This window comes from Ostrea edulis, chromosome 2 (genome assembly GCF_947568905.1).
Source record: "Ostrea edulis chromosome 2, xbOstEdul1.1, whole genome shotgun sequence".
NCBI lineage: Eukaryota > Metazoa > Mollusca > Bivalvia > Ostreida > Ostreidae > Ostrea > Ostrea edulis.
Genome location: NC_079165.1, coordinates 68,031,720 through 68,052,272, shown reverse-complemented (window position 1 = coordinate 68,052,272; position 20,553 = coordinate 68,031,720). Strand labels below are relative to the sequence as shown.

The 20,553-nt window shown below is 33.4% G+C and overlaps 1 protein-coding gene across 2 annotated transcripts; it reads right to left on the bottom strand.

Annotated features, from left to right (window-relative positions):
- Positions 1–364: 364 nt before the first annotated feature.
- On the bottom strand, positions 365–19,678 carry LOC125681999 (peptidyl-prolyl cis-trans isomerase D-like). Of its 2 annotated transcripts, XM_048922367.2 has the most exons (11): positions 19,577–19,678; positions 18,213–18,353; positions 17,293–17,399; positions 15,394–15,582; positions 13,148–13,270; positions 11,740–11,855; positions 10,078–10,170; positions 8,801–8,858; positions 5,326–5,412; positions 3,551–3,593; positions 365–1,864 (listed from the first exon to the last, which is right to left on the bottom strand). In XM_048922367.2, the coding sequence occupies exons 1-11, from the start codon at positions 19,632–19,634 to the stop codon at positions 1,776–1,778; spliced, it is 1,104 nt and encodes a 367-aa protein (XP_048778324.2). In that variant the 5' UTR covers positions 19,635–19,678; the 3' UTR covers positions 365–1,775. The 2 variants fall into 2 exon arrangements, with proteins under 2 accessions (XP_048778324.2, XP_056013003.1); XM_056157028.1 differs by having other exon boundaries at positions 365–3,593.
- Positions 19,679–20,553: the final 875 nt, after the last annotated feature.

Sequence of the window (20,553 nt, the reverse complement as noted above, 5' to 3'; positions counted from 1 at the left end):
TTTTTTTTTTTACTTTGATTGTATATCTGCCGGCGTAAAGAAAAACGTACGTTTGATGTGGAATAGTCCAGTAGCGCTATATAACCCGTTATAACTGGGCTGGACCAATCTCGGCCGATGGAAACGCCTTCACCGAGTCGAATCTCGGCCAAGATTACTTAGGGTTACCTGGGTAGTACAACAAAGGATTATTTCAAAGGTTGTGCATGATTTCACTCAGACTAAGACATATTGGGTTTCTAATGGAAATGTATTTCTCTTCAGACATTCAAAATCATGCACTTTCACATATATGTAAGAAATTCTATCAAGTATGTCAAGCCAAAGATCGAGTTAAAATAAACAATAATAAATAAATTTCAAATTAGGAAAACCAAAATTAGTCTTTATTTTCTCAAGTTCTGACACATTTTTCACTAAATTCATAATATGTTCCATTTTTCATTTTGGTCCAATGAAAATAACAGAATAAATCAATAGAACATTGCGTATAACAGATGAAACCAAGAGGCCCACTGACCACAGTGCTTACTCTTCTACTAAACAGATTTGAATCTTTAAACCTTTGGACTCCTCTTCATACCAAAATTCAATGAATTTCCAGTCAATGAATAGGATTGATAACAGACTTGCAGTCAGTTTCAATTCTCATTCACCCATATTTCAAAAAGAATCAAATATTAGAATGGATGATTGCATATTCCTTTGATATATTATTTAAAAGCTTTCTTATTCTTTATAGAATTGCGGCCAGACTCTGACTGGAATCATGTTTTGAACAAGAGAGAATCTGCACTTTGAAGTTGTTCTTTACAAAACTCTACACTATGTGCATCGTCGCAAACCACAGGTTATTTTTACATTCTATTGCACTATTTTTGTGAAACAGAATAAAACAATAACCTGTGGTTTTTGATGATGCACTATGTGAGAATACAGACCATATTGAAAAAAAATCTGATTCATGAGAAGCTAATGTAAGGTGTAAACACAGTTAAATCAACCACCATATATCATTTCTTTTTAAATGATCTAACCCAATTTCCAATGTTCTGAATATATCCATAAAAAAAAAAAAAGGGGGGGGGGGGCTTTCAAGCAAACTAATATCAAAGTATTGCATTATGTATTGATCCTATCTGTTGAACAACATATCACCTGTCCTTCACAAAACTACTTTGTTCAATGTTTAATTCTTATTAGCCCCACAGTTTCTTGACAAAATGTCAAATATGTAAAAGTTCAGACAGATGACAGAAAAAAAATTAATTAGAAATGTGAGAAAGTTTGAAAATACAAATATTAATATGATGGTACAGTAAAGCACACTTATAACAAACACTTACAACAATCACACCTATAACGGATTCGCACTTATTGTGAAATGATATTTATTCCCTTCTGAGAGGAAAATAACGATTTTTTTTTTTTATTGGATATAGCAAAGTATGGTTATAAGAAACTGTTTTTCACTGGAGGTTTGCAGTAACTATATTTTACTGAAAATGTTTGCAAGAAAAAGCATTTTTCAACATTATAAACCAATATTTTTAAATCTAATCTTTCATATAAGAAAAAAATGCACAGTCAGTATAATAATCATTTCTAGAATAATTTCTGATTTCGTTCCCTTTCACTGAAGGAAATTACATATAACTCCTTTTGGCATATCATAAATTGGAAAATACTTCCCAAAGCAAATGGTTGGAAATGGTCTATGTATACTATAATCTCAAACATAACAGTTTATTTCAGAGATCTAATGATCTTATGGATCATGCAAACATTTTGGCATACATTTTCTTCTCTTTAGCTTTGTATTCTTCAATAACTTTCTTCACTTTTGCTAACTCTCTCTGGATACCTGAAATGAAAAATATCAGATTGTTTTCTTGATACCGATTGCTGTGACAGTGCCAGTGTTTACGTTTAGGAACGGACTGCCTACCTTTAACAGTTGGTTTATGTATATCAACAAAACATTTTGAGAGAAGCTCAATGGTTTCAATAACAATGTAGTACAACTTTCCAAATGCACTCATTTAGTTTACTGCATACATTGTATTTTGGGGATAAGTTTTAAACCTATAACTCGAGATCAAGAATGTATGATCACTTGCTTTGAATAAAGTGTGAAGGCTAAAAATTATATAACATACCACACGCCACAAAAATGTGGATAGAAAGACATTAATTATCTTATTATGACTTCGATCTTAAAATGTATAGGTGTCTTTTTAATCATTATCTAGTTCTGAAAATAACAACTTCATGTACATTGGCCTTCAGCGTGAATATACTATCAGATTTTTCTAACATCAACTAGAAAGAAATTGATAGGATTGATTATCAATTTTCAGTCATCCAATTAAAACTTGTGTCTCTAATCATTATCAACTAAGCTTGCACTGTAGTTGTAAACAAAGATGACTGACCAGGTGTTGTTTGGTAAACTCTAGCAACTGGTGTCAATGTTTTAAAATAATCAAGCATATGATAAACAAAAACTAGCATCTAGAGCGCTGACTTTAAACTAGGTCTTGGCACTCTTGCTGTAAACAAAAGATGACCAGTCAAGTATTGTTTCATAGACTCCAGTAGCCAGTTTTCATGTTTTGAATTATTCAGTAATACAATACAACAATTTAATATAATTGACATTTTTGAGGTTAGTATGATGCTTTAGCAATCCTCTGTACAAATTCCCCTCAACCTCCTGGCTCAGTGAATACAGCACTGCTCAGGAAGCTAAAGCATCGTATTCACATAAAAAATGTCAATAATTGTACAATCATGACCCTGGGGTTGCACAAATTCAACAAATAGGAATCTACACTACAAAAGAATAATAATGAGTTAAACATAACATTTTGATACACGTGTAAATGGTTTCATTGATGTTAAATTCTTGAGAAAGAAAGAAAGAAAGATTTTTTCTTTTATATTCCATTGTAAAACCTCAACACCCCCCCCCCCCCAACACACACCCCCCCTTGCGGACTGGTTTGACTTGTATCCACACTAATCATGCATACATACTGTACAAGCAATCAACAGTTTTGTCTATGCTGATCAGTTCTTGAGAAGATTTTTAACTGAGACAATCCTTTTAGCACAATATGTATTTTCAAATATCTCATCTTGATAAAAAAAAAAAAAAAAATCAACAACAACAAAAAAAAAAACCCATTTACTTCCGGATACTTATGTTGAAAATTTGGTTGAGATCAACCCAGACATTGTAATTTTCTTTTTATTGGAGAAGCTTACTTGAGCACTCAGGAATGTTTAGCATGGGTGGCAATGGATCTACTTCATACATGTAAAGACATAAGATTGACATCCCTACCTTACTTCTTTAATACTAGTATACACTGTATCTCCTGTGTGAAAATGTAGCTAGCAATAGGTGTGAATCAAATACAGGTATTCACAGCACTTCACTTGCCCCTTCATTTGAAATGAAGGTTACAATGCTTGAAGGAAAAGTTACTACTTCTAGAACATAAGAAATGTTGGCCAATGATTTCAAGACTAAAGAAAACAGTACCTTTATCAGATGGTTCCAGTTTAGCTGCTTCACTTAAACTAGCCTGGAAGAAGAAAAAATTGCATGAAAATTTTAAACATGCATTTAGCATACCAGGTATTAACTTCTTGGAATTAGATGAGATTTTGAAGTTCATCGAGTATCATTTTAGTGATTGTGCCACACCAAAATATTGAATAATCAACAGAGTACAAATTTCCCTCATAGAGGAAAAACATAAAGAAGTTCTTCATAAAATTACATAATTAACTAAACTGTTTATACAAAGCCACAAAATTTGAAACACAAAAAACAAGGTGTGTTTGTGAAACACAAATGCCCCCGATAATGGCCAATTCCAAAGATGGTCAAGGTCATAAGGACAAATCTCTTGGTAACAGTAGAAAGATCTTGTCACTAGAAATGCTCATGTGCAATATGAAAGCTCTAATAGTTATGACCAATGTCAATTTTTTAAAAAGTAAGTCAAATGCCAAGGTCAAAAGGTTTAGTACCAATGGAAAGGTCTTGTCACAAAGAATACTCATGTGAAATATCAAAACCCTAGCACTTACTGTTAAAAAGTTATTAGCAAGGTTAAAATTTTCAAAAAATAAGTCAAACTCAAAGGTCAAGGTCACAGGGTAAAAAATGTTGGTACCCACAGAAAGGTCTTGTTACAAGGAATATTCATGTGAAATATCAAAGCTCTAGCACTTACTGTTCAAAAGTTATTAGCAATTAAGGTTAAAGTTTCAGACAGAATGACAAACAGGACAAAAACAATATGCCACTGACCTTTATTCTCGTGGGCATAAAAATATTCATGAAGCTATTCATAATGAATCTCTTCAATACATAAAACTCAATTATCATGGCAATGGATAAGCCTATGGCAATCAATTCCTATCACATATATCACTAAAAAAAAGTCTTGTCGCAAGGTTTACATTTTATAATCATCAAAAGCCTCTCACTTATGATTCTAAATTCTAAAGTTTTTGAGTGGGTCAAAGTCAGTCATAACACTGTTAGAAAAGTGTACATCCACTGAATGTTCCATCTCGCTTAAAATTTACAAGCAATGTTAAAGGTTTTCATTGGTGGATTACAGGTTCATGTTGAGGTCAAAGTTCATCAAACTTAGCACATTCAAAAAGGCTATCTCATGAGGATTTATACTCAGTATAGCTCTCTCACTTGTAGTTAAAAGTTAAAGATAATGTTAATCATTTTGTGTAGGGGATCAAGATAAAAAAGTCATTGAATGAGGACCTGTTACATGTAAAAAGATCTTGTCACAAAGATTACACCCATAAAAGCCCTTTTACTTGTAGTTCAAAATTTATCATCAATCTTTTTAGCCACAGACAAAGAGACAGGAAATGAGATGTGTTTGTGAAACACTGATACTTCATATCGCAGCAAAGTTGATAACGGTCAAGTTCAAAGTTTTTCAAAAGTAGAACAAACTCCAAGGTTAAGAGATCAAAAACCCTGGTACCCAGAGAAAGGTCTTATCCCAAGGAATACATATGTGAAATATGAAAGCCCTAGCACAAACTGTTCAAAAGTTATGGCCAATGTTATAAGTTTTTGTGGACAAATGGACAGAAAGACAAACTGACCAAAACATATATGCCCCCAAATCTTCAACAGTCTTGAAGTTTTTGCATGAGATTTTTGCTTTGCTTTTCAAACCTTTTCATTTACAGCTCAATTCAGCCCTCATTATTTTGACAACATTACGGTACTTGAGTGAGTATATCTCTGAAGTGAGTGATTTTAGTCCTTACCAGAGCTTGATCAAAGTTCTTGCGACCATATTCTGCTTGCCCTTTCCTAAACAGTGCCTTCAGATTTTTATCATCTGCTGCAAGTACCTGCAGTAAATGAATGTAGATAGATTGCTTCATCAGGATGAATTATAACACACATAAATTAATAAACAAAAGGACACATCAAGCAAATAAAGTGTTGAGAGAATTCAATTCTTTCGGCCATTATTACACTTTACAAAAAGAACTAGCATTAAAAAGTCATGAGAGTTATGGCTTCTCTGTATCTCACATTGTGAGCATGTTTGGAACCTACATTCAACAATTGTTGTGAATGCTGAAAATGTTGGAGGACAAATATGTTAACATGTTTATTCAGGAAGGCAAAAACAATTTTGAAAACAGTTAGCTCCTGAATGTACAAATTTAGGATTCAGTGCAAACAGTAAGATTCCAGGACAAAACTATCAAAATTTAATGCAGAATATCTTCAATCTTGTAATAAAGCCATGCTGTAACAGTATATAAACAGTGCGTGAAATAAAAATTCAATTGATCAGGAGTTTATTCCTTGAAGTCAGCGGGACAGTGAGATTATACAAGCACTTTTGATACATATATGTACTTATATATCTGCTTAAACACATAATTCTAAACTACTGGGCATAGAATAAAATGCAGCAGTACTGTTGATACATGAATAATTCATAACTGTTACTGTGAATTTACAGTAAGTGTGAACGACTCAGCTTCTCAAGTTCATTCGAGGTCTCGGATAGATGGTTTCAAAACAAATCTGTCAATGTTGACGCATCAAGGAAAGAACAATCACTGCGATTGGACCAATATTTAAAGGGGCGGGAATAAAAATAATTTTAGATGGTCACACGTGTCTTTACACTAGCGTGTCATTACATAATCTTTTAGCACGATGGAAGAGACTCTGCGAAAAGGGAAAACCAATACCAACTAATACAATGACGTTGATTTTAAAATTACATGCCGAGGGTTTATTTCATGGTAAAATCAGTAAGAAATTAGGCGTCGCAAAGGCCACGTTATAAAATAGTCAATCATGGGAACTCTTGCACCGAAAATGTCGCCAACGAAGCTCACACCGGATGTACTTTTGTTAATCGAGTATGAAATTAAAAAGAAATCAAGTGTATATTAATAGAGAAATCAGACAAAATTTATTAAGAAGAAATATTTGTACCCCTGACAATGTACCAAAGGTGTCTTTAATTTGTAGAACTGCGAGAAATTTTTAGGGAAATTACTTTCAAGAAACTGCAAAGAAAATCCAAGAGAAGCATATTTCGTCTGAACACAAGGACTCGTCACGAAATATTTGTCTTTTTAAAATTTGGCATCGTCTATTCTATATTTACAAATAAATGTAAATATAGAATAGAGAGGGTCAATTCGTGACGAGCCCCTGTGGTCTGAACACGAACGAAGTGTTGAAAATTTCTTTGCTACTGATTTTATTGCAATTCAGGCCGAGTCAGTTATATATATATATATATATATATATATATATATATATATATATATATATAAAGAGAGAGAGAGAGAGAGAGAGAGAGAGAGAGAGAGAGAGAGAAACTCTAAACGCTTTGTTGAAATATTTCGACCGCGTTACCGGTCTTCTTCAGTCGTGTTTTCGTGAAGAAGACCGGTAACACGGTCGAAATATTTCAACAAAGTGTTTAGAGTTTTTTCTGTATTTTACTTCCAAAAAAAGAGACTATATATATATATATATATATATATATATATATATATATATATATATATATTGACGAAGCTAGTGTCGCGTTCGTACAACGGGTAATCGCAATCATGGACATACCATAGGAACTTGAAATTTTATCAATAAAGTTAATAAAATGTACTTGATTGACCATAGCTCAAGGCTTGGTCAATCAAGTACATTTTATTAACTTTATTGATAAAATTTCGAACTCCTATGGACATACAGTTAGGGGTGGACCAGTGATAGGTTCAAAGGTATGCCAGTATCGCAACATTAACAATCGACCTTTGCTGTGGTTTATTATGACGTTATAGAATGTTAACGAAATGCTGAATTTCTTTAATAATGTGTTACATGTACAGGAGAGGGGTGGTTTGGGGAATTTAGTTTTTGCTAGAATTCACAGAACTTGCCGTTGTTCATTCAATTAACAGTATGTAGCGATGGTTACTTCCGAATTTCTTACGAAAATGTGGGTATATATAACAGTAAAAGACATCAAAGCCTGCCATGTGTTGATAATATATGTTTTCTCGAAGTAGAATATCTATTGATCTTATTACTTAATCTGACAAATTATTTTAGGACACTAATCGATTAACAAGTAAAACAAATGAAAGTGTACATTGAAACTATTAAACGTTTATTAAAATGTATTATTATGTGGTTTTAAAGTCAGTTGCTTTTTTTCCCACTAACGTGTAATCGATGTCAGATGACAGAAACTTACGAGTTTTTACCCCCTCTTTCCCCTAACTATTTGAATTTAGAAATTTTTCCGACATCGATCTTTTCCAATGCTTTGCAAGATTTCGAAAATATCCTCTGAGAGATTTATTTTAAAATAACGATATGGAAACTGCGAATGTGAAAGAGACAACAAAACAAAAGCATTGTTCTTAAACGGACAAAATCGCCTATAGAAACATGTACTGAAATTTCTGATCGCTTAAAACTGACAAATATCTACAGGAATTTAAGGGAGTAACCTTTCAATTTTTATTGGGATATAGAGGCAACTGCGGATCCTGCCTTTTCCCGCAGCATTTTCGATCCCGTCTTTTTCTTTTTAATATTCAGCACTATTTGAATTCTGGGATATTGCTATCCTGCCTTTTCTTTACATATCGGAGCTCGCCTTTTTCACCCTGTATTCCCCCTCCCATACCTATTGATACTGCGATGGATTATAAGTATAACACGGTTATTCCTGTTTAAAAGATAAAATTTATAAGGTATCTGATAAAAGTTATATCTTCTAAAGTTTAGGAGATATCTTGTATCTTTTATACATGTAAGACATCTTATATTTTTTTGTTTATAAGATATCCCATCACTTTTATACATGTAGATATCTAGTATATATAAGATAAACTTTACAAGACATTTTATTAACGTAATCTCAAATCTCCGTTGTCAAATCAAAACCGATATTGAATCTCACGCTACGTACGGTGCAATTTACACTGAAATCAAATATTGAAACTTACACTTGTTAGGCACGAGATAATATAATGCCAAATACTTGGGACCGCCTACCTATAATTTAACCGACCTATCAAAAGCGCTCTTTAAAATCACTCGGGGACTTTCCAATGAACTATCTGAAGCACGTCATGTACTTGCCGATATGTCTCGTTCACACTTACTGTAAATCCACAGTATAAGTCTTCGTATGTTTGACAAGTGAAACAACAATTGTTGAATGAAAATGCATTTGATGGTAATACTTACTTCTTTACATTGTTCAATGGCTTGTTCATATTCTTCCAGTTTAAGATGGCAAGCAGCTCTAGCAAAGAAAGAGGGTAGTGTAGCAATCAAATGTCAAAACATGCACTAAACATGTTGAATATAAAAATACATGCACTGCTAAGTTCTCACATTTTTGAAAAAAAAAATTTGCATAGCAAAATTGTTTTGGCATACAATAATCTGCAATTTGAATGTATCGCTTTGAATATATTGTTTTGTGATTTCTGTATGACTAATTCTTACATATATCAAAGAATTTGTTTCTGATACAGACTGTAGGTGTTGGAAGGAAAATATAAGTGGGAGTTGGGAAATCAAGAACACGAGACAGGGTTGTGAACCACTTTGCAGCCCCCAGTGGCTCCAGACCAACACCCTAATAGATTCCCAAGAGATGGAGCCCCACCCCCAAACGTTTGTGGCTTTCTAAGATGTATTGTATTGTTTTTCTTGGTGTGTGATTTTGTCTTTTGTTTGCCTCAAAATTAAAATCCCAAGGTTTAAACTCAACCCAGGCATCATGAACTTCGATAAAGATACCAATGCTCATTATAAACATACACAGAGGTTGCCTGCTAGATGTTCCAGATTAAAGAGGAGGCATTTATTTTTCAGTTTCAGTATAGCTCTACCTTAGAGCCTAATCCCCTGACACTAGGACCATGAATTTCCCAAGCAAATTATATGATGTCTTTTCCATGCTACCCAGTAATTAAACTAAGAATGCTTGGACAGGCCAAAGGCCCGTTTGTGAAGAAAAAAGTCAAAATCTGCGAAAGAAAGAGACCATCTCTACATACGTTCACTGAAATTTTCATGATCCATATGGGTGCCATCATTTTTTAATGCATTAGTTGCATCAACAGTTATTCATGTTTTAATTTTGATTGCCAAAAATACAAGACTCTGGGATGCCATTTTAATTTACTTGTAGTTTTTGAAAATAAGTTGAAATTTTTGAAAGTCTATGAATGATCATAATGGCTGATTGACAAGAAGAAATTGCACTAGAGCACTTCAGTCACTCAGGTGACCTAGATGTAGGAATATAATGAACTCTGTCAGTCCATGTATTGTCACAATAGCTGAGATATGTAACACAGTATCTGTCAAGAATTTCATTGTTCTGATCTTCCTGAGGAATAATTTCTATCAAGAATTTGGACACATTTTACTGCAAATAGTATAGCTGTTCTAGTACTTATATTCATAGTATCTAGCTCTTCTCTGTTCAACGAGGAGTTAGTGGTACTTACAAATTAAGGGACACAGGAATTAGACATGTGGATTCAATTTCTTTGTTTGCTTCATCACTTAAATCCATGTTGTTGTCCACTTCCTTTAGATACCTGAACAAAGACAACTGATTGAATGAGTTCACTAAGTTGTAGAGTCATAAAAACATTATACTAAATGACCTTTCTTCACAATAAGTGCAATACAACAAGGCTAAAATTACAATCATTGTAATCAACATATTAAGGATATTGCAACCTTATAATTCATGTTGTGTATCTCGACTAGGGCCATTATAAAGTAAAGAACTATCATTCTATATTGACCTGTGGCCTTGATCTGGTTCAGTGGTTATGGGATAACTGTAAGTTCACTGTCCATTTTAAGTGGATGTCCATAGAAAATTAGACAATGCCTACAATATAGGTTCCACTTGTCAGCCCAAAATTTTTATTGTTTCTGATTTTCTGATCCACACATATTAATGATTTCCCCCATCAACAAATTTCAATGATTTTCCTATATATTATATATTTCATTGATTTTTCCATCCACATATTTCAATGATTTTTCCATCCACATATTCCATTGATTTTCCTATTCATGTATTTCAATGATTTTCCCTAATCACAAAACGAAATTTGCCTATGTGTCCAATTTCAGTCCATGAAATAGAAATCTGCCCTAAATATTGGTTTACATCAGTCAAAAACGACCTTTATGTCGGTCCTATATACAGTCAATACATTATTCAGGAAATGTTTTTTAGTTAGAAAGGTTGTACAGGTCTAACATAATAGACTTTTCACACAAGCGTATTTTATAAAACATGTTTAATGTTCAAGTACATTATGTCTGGGTGAAAAGTGTCATATTCATACCGTACTCATGTAAACTTTCATAAACTAAAAAATATTTCTTACATTTTCAAAATTTCAAGGTGCTTAAATTCTCAGTTTTGGGGTGTAAAAATGCAGTCATACTTCATGTGATATACTGATAATTAAAATTAACTATGATTTCTTCAGAATTCCATAGACAAACAGACTGATAATGTAAATGTTAGAAATTGATGGTAAATTATCTCAAAAGACACATGTATTTCATATGATATTGTAATTCTAAATGTCTTAAAATCTGACAGGACTAGAAATTAAAAGTTCTGCTCTCTATCTGATTCATAAACAGATGTTTGTCTGCCGTGATGTTGAGTATAGGATATCTTCCACAACTGGATATTTTTTGTTTTAGTTGGAGTCCCATCCCAGAGCACCAAGGGGATGGTACATGCGCTTTACAAATCACTCTTTAGCCCAAGAGACACTGTACACAAATATCATCAATATTTACTAAATACTAGTGATTTCAGAGAAGTTAAAAATGTTTGAAAGTTAACAAACATTTAGGAATAGGCATATATACAAGAAAATATCACAGAGATACATACATTTAAAACAAGAAATCATGTATTAAACATACATAGAGTACAAAGGAAACTCTTTAAGCTATTTGATATTTAAAATATGGTGGATATAATGCATATGCCTATGACAAGGATTACCTAGGAAAGCCACATGGCTTATTTCCAATGGGGTCCTTTATGTACAACAGAGAAAAAGAGAGACATCTACAAAAATCTATTAAATCAATGATGCACCTGTTTGTACCTTCTGCCACTTTACCTTAGAGCCTTTTTATATTTTTTCTTTGCTGGCTGATATTTTTGCTCTTTAAACAACAGGTTACCGAAGTCTTTAATGGATTTTACCATCTCTAACACTTTATCTTTGTTCTCAGACTGCAAATGGATATCAAAACAAATAAAAAAAATTGTACACATGTATTGTAAACATTCAATTTCATTAGACAATCTTTCATTATGAATGAAAAAAAAATTGAATCTATTCAACTATTATGTAATAAGCTTTTCTGCTATATAGAGAACTAGGTTCTCTTTACGCATATATTGATGCATATAATGGCCATTCAATATATTTCCATTTGAAACACATTCCTGCTAGTGCCTAATTTTAACCATATAAATATAAAGTAAACACTTCATACTTTTTTTAAAGGTCGGTTCTGGGGTATAAATAGCAGTCATTCAGGAAAATACAGGAAATTTCAATTTTCTTGCCACCCTTCACTTCAGGGGATACATTCTTGAATTTATACTAATATCATCAATTTTAATCCGGAGATACATGTAGTACCAAGCATTTTTCAATGGAATTCATTTCGGGGGAAATGGGGCATGCAAATTTTGTACATATCTTGATTTTGAAGGGAAAATGCTGCATTCTGACATACATATATATTACAAAATATTTAAATATAGTACAGCCCTTGATACTAAAAAGCTAAATGATATTGGGTCAGAGTCATGACACATCATATGGCTATAATCAAACACTTGTGCCAGGTATGAGATTCTAATGTCTCTCCGTTAGAAAGTTTTGGCCTGGAGGGTGGGGGGTTGGGGTTATTTAAGGTAACAGGAAACTACTCTACAACAATTAATTTCCACAATGGAGTACATGTAGTAATATTTTATTCCCCAAGTGAGTTTAAAATCTTAGATTTCACATATTACCATGGTGAGTAATTCTTAAGCTTTTTTCACTTTATTCCAAAGTCCATGGTGCAATTGACAGTTCACTTAGAAGCTGGCTATTCTTAAAATATCATTAAAATAAAAAATTATATTTCAAATGTAAGCTATCTAAAAATATAAAAATATCTGTCTGAAATCATACCGAGATTACCAACATTACTTCCAGGAATTCAAAGCCAAAGTCGTGATAATAGAATCGGTAACAAAAAATGATGTGTATAATAGTTGGTTTACAGTACTGTTGTATAAACATTGACATCTGGCAGCATATTTCTATTCTAGCACCTTTGGCAGAAGACAGACCGTTAAATCAAGTATACTGCTAAATGCTTGCAAATACTTCAATTTTAGGACTGGTTGGATAAAGCACCAAATCAAATCTAATTAAATCGCCAAAAACATGTTTTCTGATGAATATCACCCACATTAAATATGATATGGTTACAGTGGTGAGAATATATCAAATATTTACATACATTATTGAAGTCTATTTCACAGTCCTCTGGCCAATCGGGAATGTTGTCTCCTGTTTTATCATCAGTGGACATACCTTCATCCTGTCCAGGGGCAAGCTCTCCACAGTCACTTATAACACACTCCTGCACATACATTTCCATAAATTTAATAGTATACATAAAAATATAGTTTGCTTTTGTTAAAAACAAATGTCTCCCATGCTCCCTAAATTGAAAGTGCTCCAAATTACACTCCCTCCTGTTAATGTACTGGATGGTATGGAGGAGGCAGCATGAGCAGGAACATCGAAAATTTGTGCATTTAAGGAAAAGATGGAAAAAAGATTCAACATCGATGTGACCAATGTCATTGTTGTATATGATACAGAAATAATGACTGTTATGCTGAAGAACCAGAAGGAAAGTGATCAAAACCTTGTACACGTAAAAAACCTATAAAACATTCCTCTTTGATCCACAGTAAATTTAGGAAAATATAAGATCCCTGGGTCAGAACAAATGAACATCATAATGAAGTATTGCACAAAATTTCAAGGCTATCCAATAAGACATATAGGAGAAGTTTTCACAAGATTTTTTACATCCTCCATCCCTCTTACATCCACTATAACTTTTAAGAAAATAATTTAATCTTCATGTCCCGACAATATGTACATCTGCAAATGGCAATAAAGCATCGCACAAAGTTTCAAGTCCATTGAATAAGCCATATAAGAGGAGAAGTGTTCACAAGCTATTTTACATCCTCCACCCCTCTTACATATATGCCCTACAACTTTTAAAACAAGAGGCAAATGGGCCACATCGCTCACCTGAGTCACCTTGACTCATATTTAAAGATTTTTCCTATTTGCATGCAAAACTTTGATCCCTATTGTGGCCCCAACCTACTCCCGGTGGGCCATGATTTTTACAAAATTGAATCTGCACTATGTCATGAAGCTTTCATGTAAATGTAAACTTCTCTGGCCAGTGATTTTTAAGAAGAAGATTTTTAATGATTTTCCCTATACAGTTGTATGTAAAATTTTGATCCCCTACTGCCACAGTCTTACCCCCGGGGACCATGATTTTTACAAACTTGAATCTGCACTATGTCAGGAAGCTTTTGTGCAAATGTAAAGTTCTTTAGCCTAATGGTTCTTAAGGAGAAAATTTTTAAAAAAAAAATTTTCTATTCATTAGTTATGTAAAACTTTGATCCCCTATTGTGGCCCCATCCTAACCCCAGGGGTCATGGATTTCACAAACTTGAATCTGCACTATGTCAGAAAGCTTTCATGTAAATGGCAGCTTTTCTGGCTCAGTGGTTCTTGAGAAGATTTTTAAATATTTTCCCTATATATTTGTATGTATAACTTTGATCCCCTATTGTCGCCTCATCTTACCCCCGGGGGCCATGATTTTAACAAACTTGAATCTGCATTATGTCAGGAAGCTTTCATGTAAAATTCCACTTTCCTGGCCAAGTAGTTTTTGAGAAGAAGATTTTTAAAGATTTTCCCTATATATTTGTATGTAAAACTTTGATTCCCTACTGTGGCCCCATCCTACACCCGAGGGGCATGATTTTAACAAACTTGAATCTGCACTATGTCAGGAAGCTTTCATGTAAATTTCAGCTCTCTTGGCCCAGTGGTTCTTGAGAAGATTTTTAAATGACCCCACCCTATTTTTGCATTTTTGTGATTATCTCCCCCTTGAAGTGGGCATGGCCTTTCATTTGAACAAACTTGAAAGCCCTTCACCCAGGAATGCTTTTTGTCAAGTTTGGTTGAAATTGGTCCAATGGTTCTGGAGAAGAAGTCGAAAATGTGAAAAGTTTACAGATAGTCGGACAACAGACAATGGGTGATAATAAAAGCTCACTTCAGCTTTCTGCTCAAGTGAGCTAAAAACAGTAGGTCTTCCCCCTGGAAGAGGGTAGACATAATTATATATAGCTGAATGTCATTTATCCTCATAGAAACATTCATTATCATAAAAAATCAATCAGCTGCCTTTAAAACTCAAGTCCTTGGTTTTCCTGCTAATAATACATGCTCTGATACCAATTTAAGATTCTTTCTTAAAAAGCATTATGGCATTTAAACACTTTGACAAAAAGAAAGCATTACTCTAAAACTGTAGGCAGTTGAAAAGTGTACTTTTGCTCGATCTTGACAAAATTATAGAATAAAATCTAAATATATTCATCAAAGTGATAGCCTCCTCCTTCCTATATTGACAGGCTCCACAATACAAACCAGTTTTGGGTTCTCTCCATCTTTTTCCACATTCTCCAGTTCACGAACAACACCCATTCCCTTGAGAACTTTTCCAAATACTACATGTTTATCATCCAGATGATGTGCTGGCTTACAGAGAATGAAGAATTGGGACCCATTTGTATTAGGGCCTGCATTAGCCATACTAAGAAGACCTGCTTTGTCATGCTGAAAAAGAGAAAAATGACAATTCAAAATATGAACAAGAACTAAACCAAGAAGCCCAAGGGTCGTCATGGTCACCTGATTATCAATGACAGGACAAAAACCTAGTAAGAATTAAACTCAAGATAATCTAAATGTTTATACAGAATGGAGTCCAAATAACTTTATGGTACTAAATTTCTATTGACTGCTAAGTGAATTCATTATATTGCCACCCCCGCTCTATTGCCCAAAAAATTCGTCTTGAACAAAAGTTGGCAATATATCGAGGTAGCACTGTAAATATCATATATTATAAAACATTCCTGTTGCATGTCAAAGTAATTCTACACATGTATATATGTTAAATATCAATGCAATTATATTACTGTGGTGCATTTTTCATAGATGAACATCAAATAACTCTAATTATTGTATTCCTGTTGTACAAAAAATATCTAACTCATAAATCATCTACACATATCACTCCAGTATCTTTACTGATCGCGATCTCTTGTAGGTAAGCTGCAGAAGTCAGTCGCATTTTGTATGCATAAGCAGAGATAAAATTTAAGGGATTGATGTTGAATTGAACTATAGGTGACCCTCGATGGCTCGAACTTCAATCTCTCGAAGTTCTCGGTCTCGCAAAGTGAAATCATGGTCCCGATTTTTTTCTCTATATAACAAAGCAAATTTACTATCAATCTCTTGAACGTTTGATCTCTCAAAGTTCTCGATCTCTCAAAATGAAGTTGGGTCCCATAAAACACATTTCATTGTTTTTCACTCTCGACGTCTCAAAGTGGTGGTAGCGTATACCCACCGTTACCCAAGCGTTTAATAATTTCCCCTTGGACCTTACCTGGATTTTGTTGAATGCCGGAGGGGTAATTAGGTGTTTACATAGTTGAAACATTAGTTTAGTTTGCGATAGTAAAGCATCATCGGAACTTGGTTTTGTATGCCTATCTAAGCATGATTAAAGAACAAATAAATACATAAACTTTGAAATGTTTTTATTAATGCAAAATAAGGTTTTTTATTTTGATATCAAATTAACTACCTGACGACTATGAAGGAAAACATATGATAAACATTTCTGGTTACTGTAAAATCTGAACCATACTGGCGGACCTTCAATTTCCAAATTTCAATCTCTTGATTTCTCAAAGTTTTATCAAGGTCCCTTGAACTTCGAGTTATCGAGAGTCACCTGTATATCAGTATTAAAAATTATGGGAATGAATAATCTTCTGATTGATTGATACATCTCCAGAGTACTGAAATATTGTGTGTGTTTCCTTGAATGCCACTTCCTTGAGCCGTTCGTAATTAGTGACTTATCCCTGTTGAGTCTACTCACGCAATACAACTTAAAGATATGCTTTTTATGTTTCGGGAAATTAATATAGTACCATTCATAAATATCAAAAGTAGAGAAATGGTTCAAAATGCTACACAGGAAATAAGTATTAGAAGAGGATTACATTAAGATGATGAGCATTAGGAACATCCATTACTTTATTTTGTACATGACATCGAGACAACCCCTTGAATAAGTTAAACTGGATGTCAATTTCATGTTAAACAAGACAAGATTTACTATACCGTGCCACAGTGAAATTTTACTCATTTGAAAAAAATAAATTATTGCATATGGTCCCTTGTAAACATGGTATGCATTTGAAAAATGACTGACAATAATCTTATCAGAATGTGTAATCCTCTTACTTTATAGGGGAAACCTTCATCTTCAAATTTGGCTCCATAGATACTTTCTCCTCCAGTCCCATCCTTATTGGAAAAATCACCTCCCTGGACCATAAAGTCCTTTATTACTGTGAGAGATAAAACAAAACTTTAGTTGTCTGAGATAAAATGCAAGGTATTTTTAAAACAGATCATCAAGTAAAAAATATAGATTAAGTAGATAATATTACATCACCTCATTTAGGATTTTTTAAAAACAATTTAGTCTTTGTTTATAACAAACTTTACTGCTAGTTTAATAAAGACACACAATTACCCTGACTGAGTTTGACAATATTATTTCTAAATTCTTGCTCACAACCTCATTTGATTTACAAATTTTTAAAGTGAGTATGATGTCTTTAAAAAAATTGACACCAAGTCCAACATTAACATCAGGTGATGATACAAACATGTACATGTTTTTCAATTCATACATTATTCTATTTATGCATTTTCTCTTTTATAAATAACATTATCCTTCAATGAGTTACATTACCGCAGCGGTGGCCTAGAGGTCAGAGCATTCGCCGCCCAAGTGGAAGGCTGGGATTCAAATCCCAGCTGCGACAGACCTTACTCGTTAAAACAGGTAGTGACAGGTCCATCACCAAATGTTTGGCATCAGGTGTGAATGTCACAGGTCCTCGGAGATGACCTTAAAAATGGATGTCCCATGTCACAGTAGGTGTGGCACACTAAAGAACCCTCACTGCTCAATGACCGTAAGCTCCGAGTATAGGCCTTAATTTGGAGCCCTTCACCAGTCTTGGTGACATCTCCATATGAGTGAAAAATTCTCGAGTGAGATGTTAAGAAAGATGCAATCAATTTAAGTATCAATGCATTGGTAAGATTTTTTGTGACCCAAACCTAATAAATCAAAATGTGTTAGTACTTACTTCTATGGAATGGACAATTCTTGAAATGGAGTGGACATCCTGTGGATTCTCCAGTGCCCTTTTCCCCAGTACATAGAGCCCGGAAATTCTCACATGTTTTAGGAACCTTATCTTTGAATAATTCAAAGACAATTCTACCGGCTGAAAAAAAGAGTAAATTATACCATAAAAACCCATTTTTTTAAAGATTTTAATATATCAAATACTTTTAAATATACACAATCATATAATCATACACAACCAATCTTGAGTTTCTAAATTGTATGTAAGCTCTGACAAAAGTGTGCTTTTTCTTTGAAATTCTTTCTTTCCACCATCAAACACTCATGTTTGATTTTGTAACTGACAATTCATTAATATCTCCATGTTTCTTTTACTTATAAATGCAATGCCTACACAACTTCTGCTTAAAATCTTAAAAAGGCATCAGATCTACGCAATTATGCATACAGAAAATGTTCACATCATACAGGCATTGAATGTATCATTTCTGATTTGTGTTTTTTAACATTGAAAAACAATAAAACTATAATATCTTTGGGGGTAATTTTTTCAGTAGCTCCTATATGCTAAAAATTATTAAATATCAGATGTTCATCAGGATCAGTAGCCTAGAACTAGCTAGGTGCATCAGCTCTTTGGTGTACAGCTATTGATCATATTATTATAATTATAAGCACATATTTATGCTTAATATGTAATATGATAATGATCCATAGCTTTATTTTTCTTTAAAAATTAAAAAAGCTTAACCATCAGACTGGTCTGAGAAAATTTTCAATGTTTCTCTCATTGAAAGCAGTTAAAACACTTGACAAAAGTGTAGACTACATATTATGAACTAATTTGCAGAAGAACATGAGATGTATATCTTAAGATGGAAATCACAAATCTGACACTACATTAGCATTATATCTGTTGAAAAGGGTGTGGTTACATTGTTCAAGAACTTGTAATGTTGAGTCATGCCTGCATCATGAGAGATGGCATAATATTTTACTTCATGCATCACAGGGTTTTGACACAATCTAAGTAAACTGGTATATATATATACAGTAATAACAGTATCGAGTATAGAGCTCTCTTAATTATATACAGATGTACTATATATACCAGTTTGCTTAGATTGTGTCAAACACAATTTCACCAATTTAAGCGCCTATTCTATCCAAAAACGATTAGTATAATCAATGCGATAATGAATGCACCACACGTGTGTGCCATTCTTCATCAGAGAAAATTCGAGACACCGCACGGCTCGGTGATCAGATAACATTTCACAATTCTATGCTTCAAAATTCCATAAACACATAATGGCATATAATTTTGATATACGATACATAATAAAAAGGGGGAAATCTTGCCATTTTCTCCTCCTATTTGCACGTCAAAGAAAACTCGTGGGTTCTCTGGGTTTTCCATGTTTGCAGTGGACTGACGGGTGCAAGATAAGTCGCACGAAATGTAACTCTATTAGGCCTAATTTGTGAATCATTTTTAAAAGGATGAATAACACACCAGAGGAATCTTATAGGCAATTTTGAAATTGAAAAGTATCAAATGTATTATTTAGTTTAAAATTGAGTTTTGATATATAGAAAGTAATCTGAAAGATTTTTTCCCCCCAAAACCCTAACCTACTGAGGTATCCATCTGGGCAATTCGATTTAAAAGGAATATATACATGTATTGCTGATAGGCCTATTCATATTTTCAAAAGGAAGTCAGCCATTATGACTATGTATCATTCCTCCATTACTATGTTTCATTCCTCCATGGCTCGATCACTATACACCTTAAAAGTTTCTCAAATCAGCACAAAATGATTGAATTATGAAAGATACGAGGATATGTAATAAGTGCATTTCAAAAAGGCATAAAATATGCAATTTTGGATTTTAAAAAGAACATGATTTTCAAAAAATTATTTCAAGAAATGAACTCGGGATCTGCAAATCACTAACCTGATACTTTATCCACTGAGCTATGATAATAGACAAACAAACCGATCAATACAAATAATTTCACAAAATATCTTAATTGCCATCTTGTGACGTAGCATCATAAAAAGTATAAGTCTTATTGTAATGAACTACCTTAATGACTTGTTAAAGAATCTTATATGAAGCAATCAGAAGCATATACTAAAAGGGTGATACAAGCCATCATTTTTTTCTAGAATAATAAAAATTGCATTCTCTTTGCAAATAAGCGATTTCAATGAGCCATTAAATAAAATTTATGTGTAGCAATCAACCTAAATTACATGATCCACATGTACAAAAAAAAGATATCCAACCCCTCCCCCCCCCACCCCCCAAAAAAAACTGTACCTACAAAT

Coding starts and splice junctions, on each gene's coding strand:
- LOC125681999 (XM_056157028.1), bottom strand. CDS start 19,634: ATGGAAAACCCAGAGAACCCACGAGTTTTCTTTGACGTGCAAATAGGA. Junction 15,583..17,292: donor ATGAAGGTTTCCCCTATAAA/GTAAGAGGATTA, acceptor TCTCTTTTTCAG/CATGACAAAGCAGGTCTTCT. Junction 11,856..13,147: donor GTGAAATAGACTTCAATAAT/GTATGTAAATAT, acceptor ATCCATTTGCAG/TCTGAGAACAAAGATAAAGT.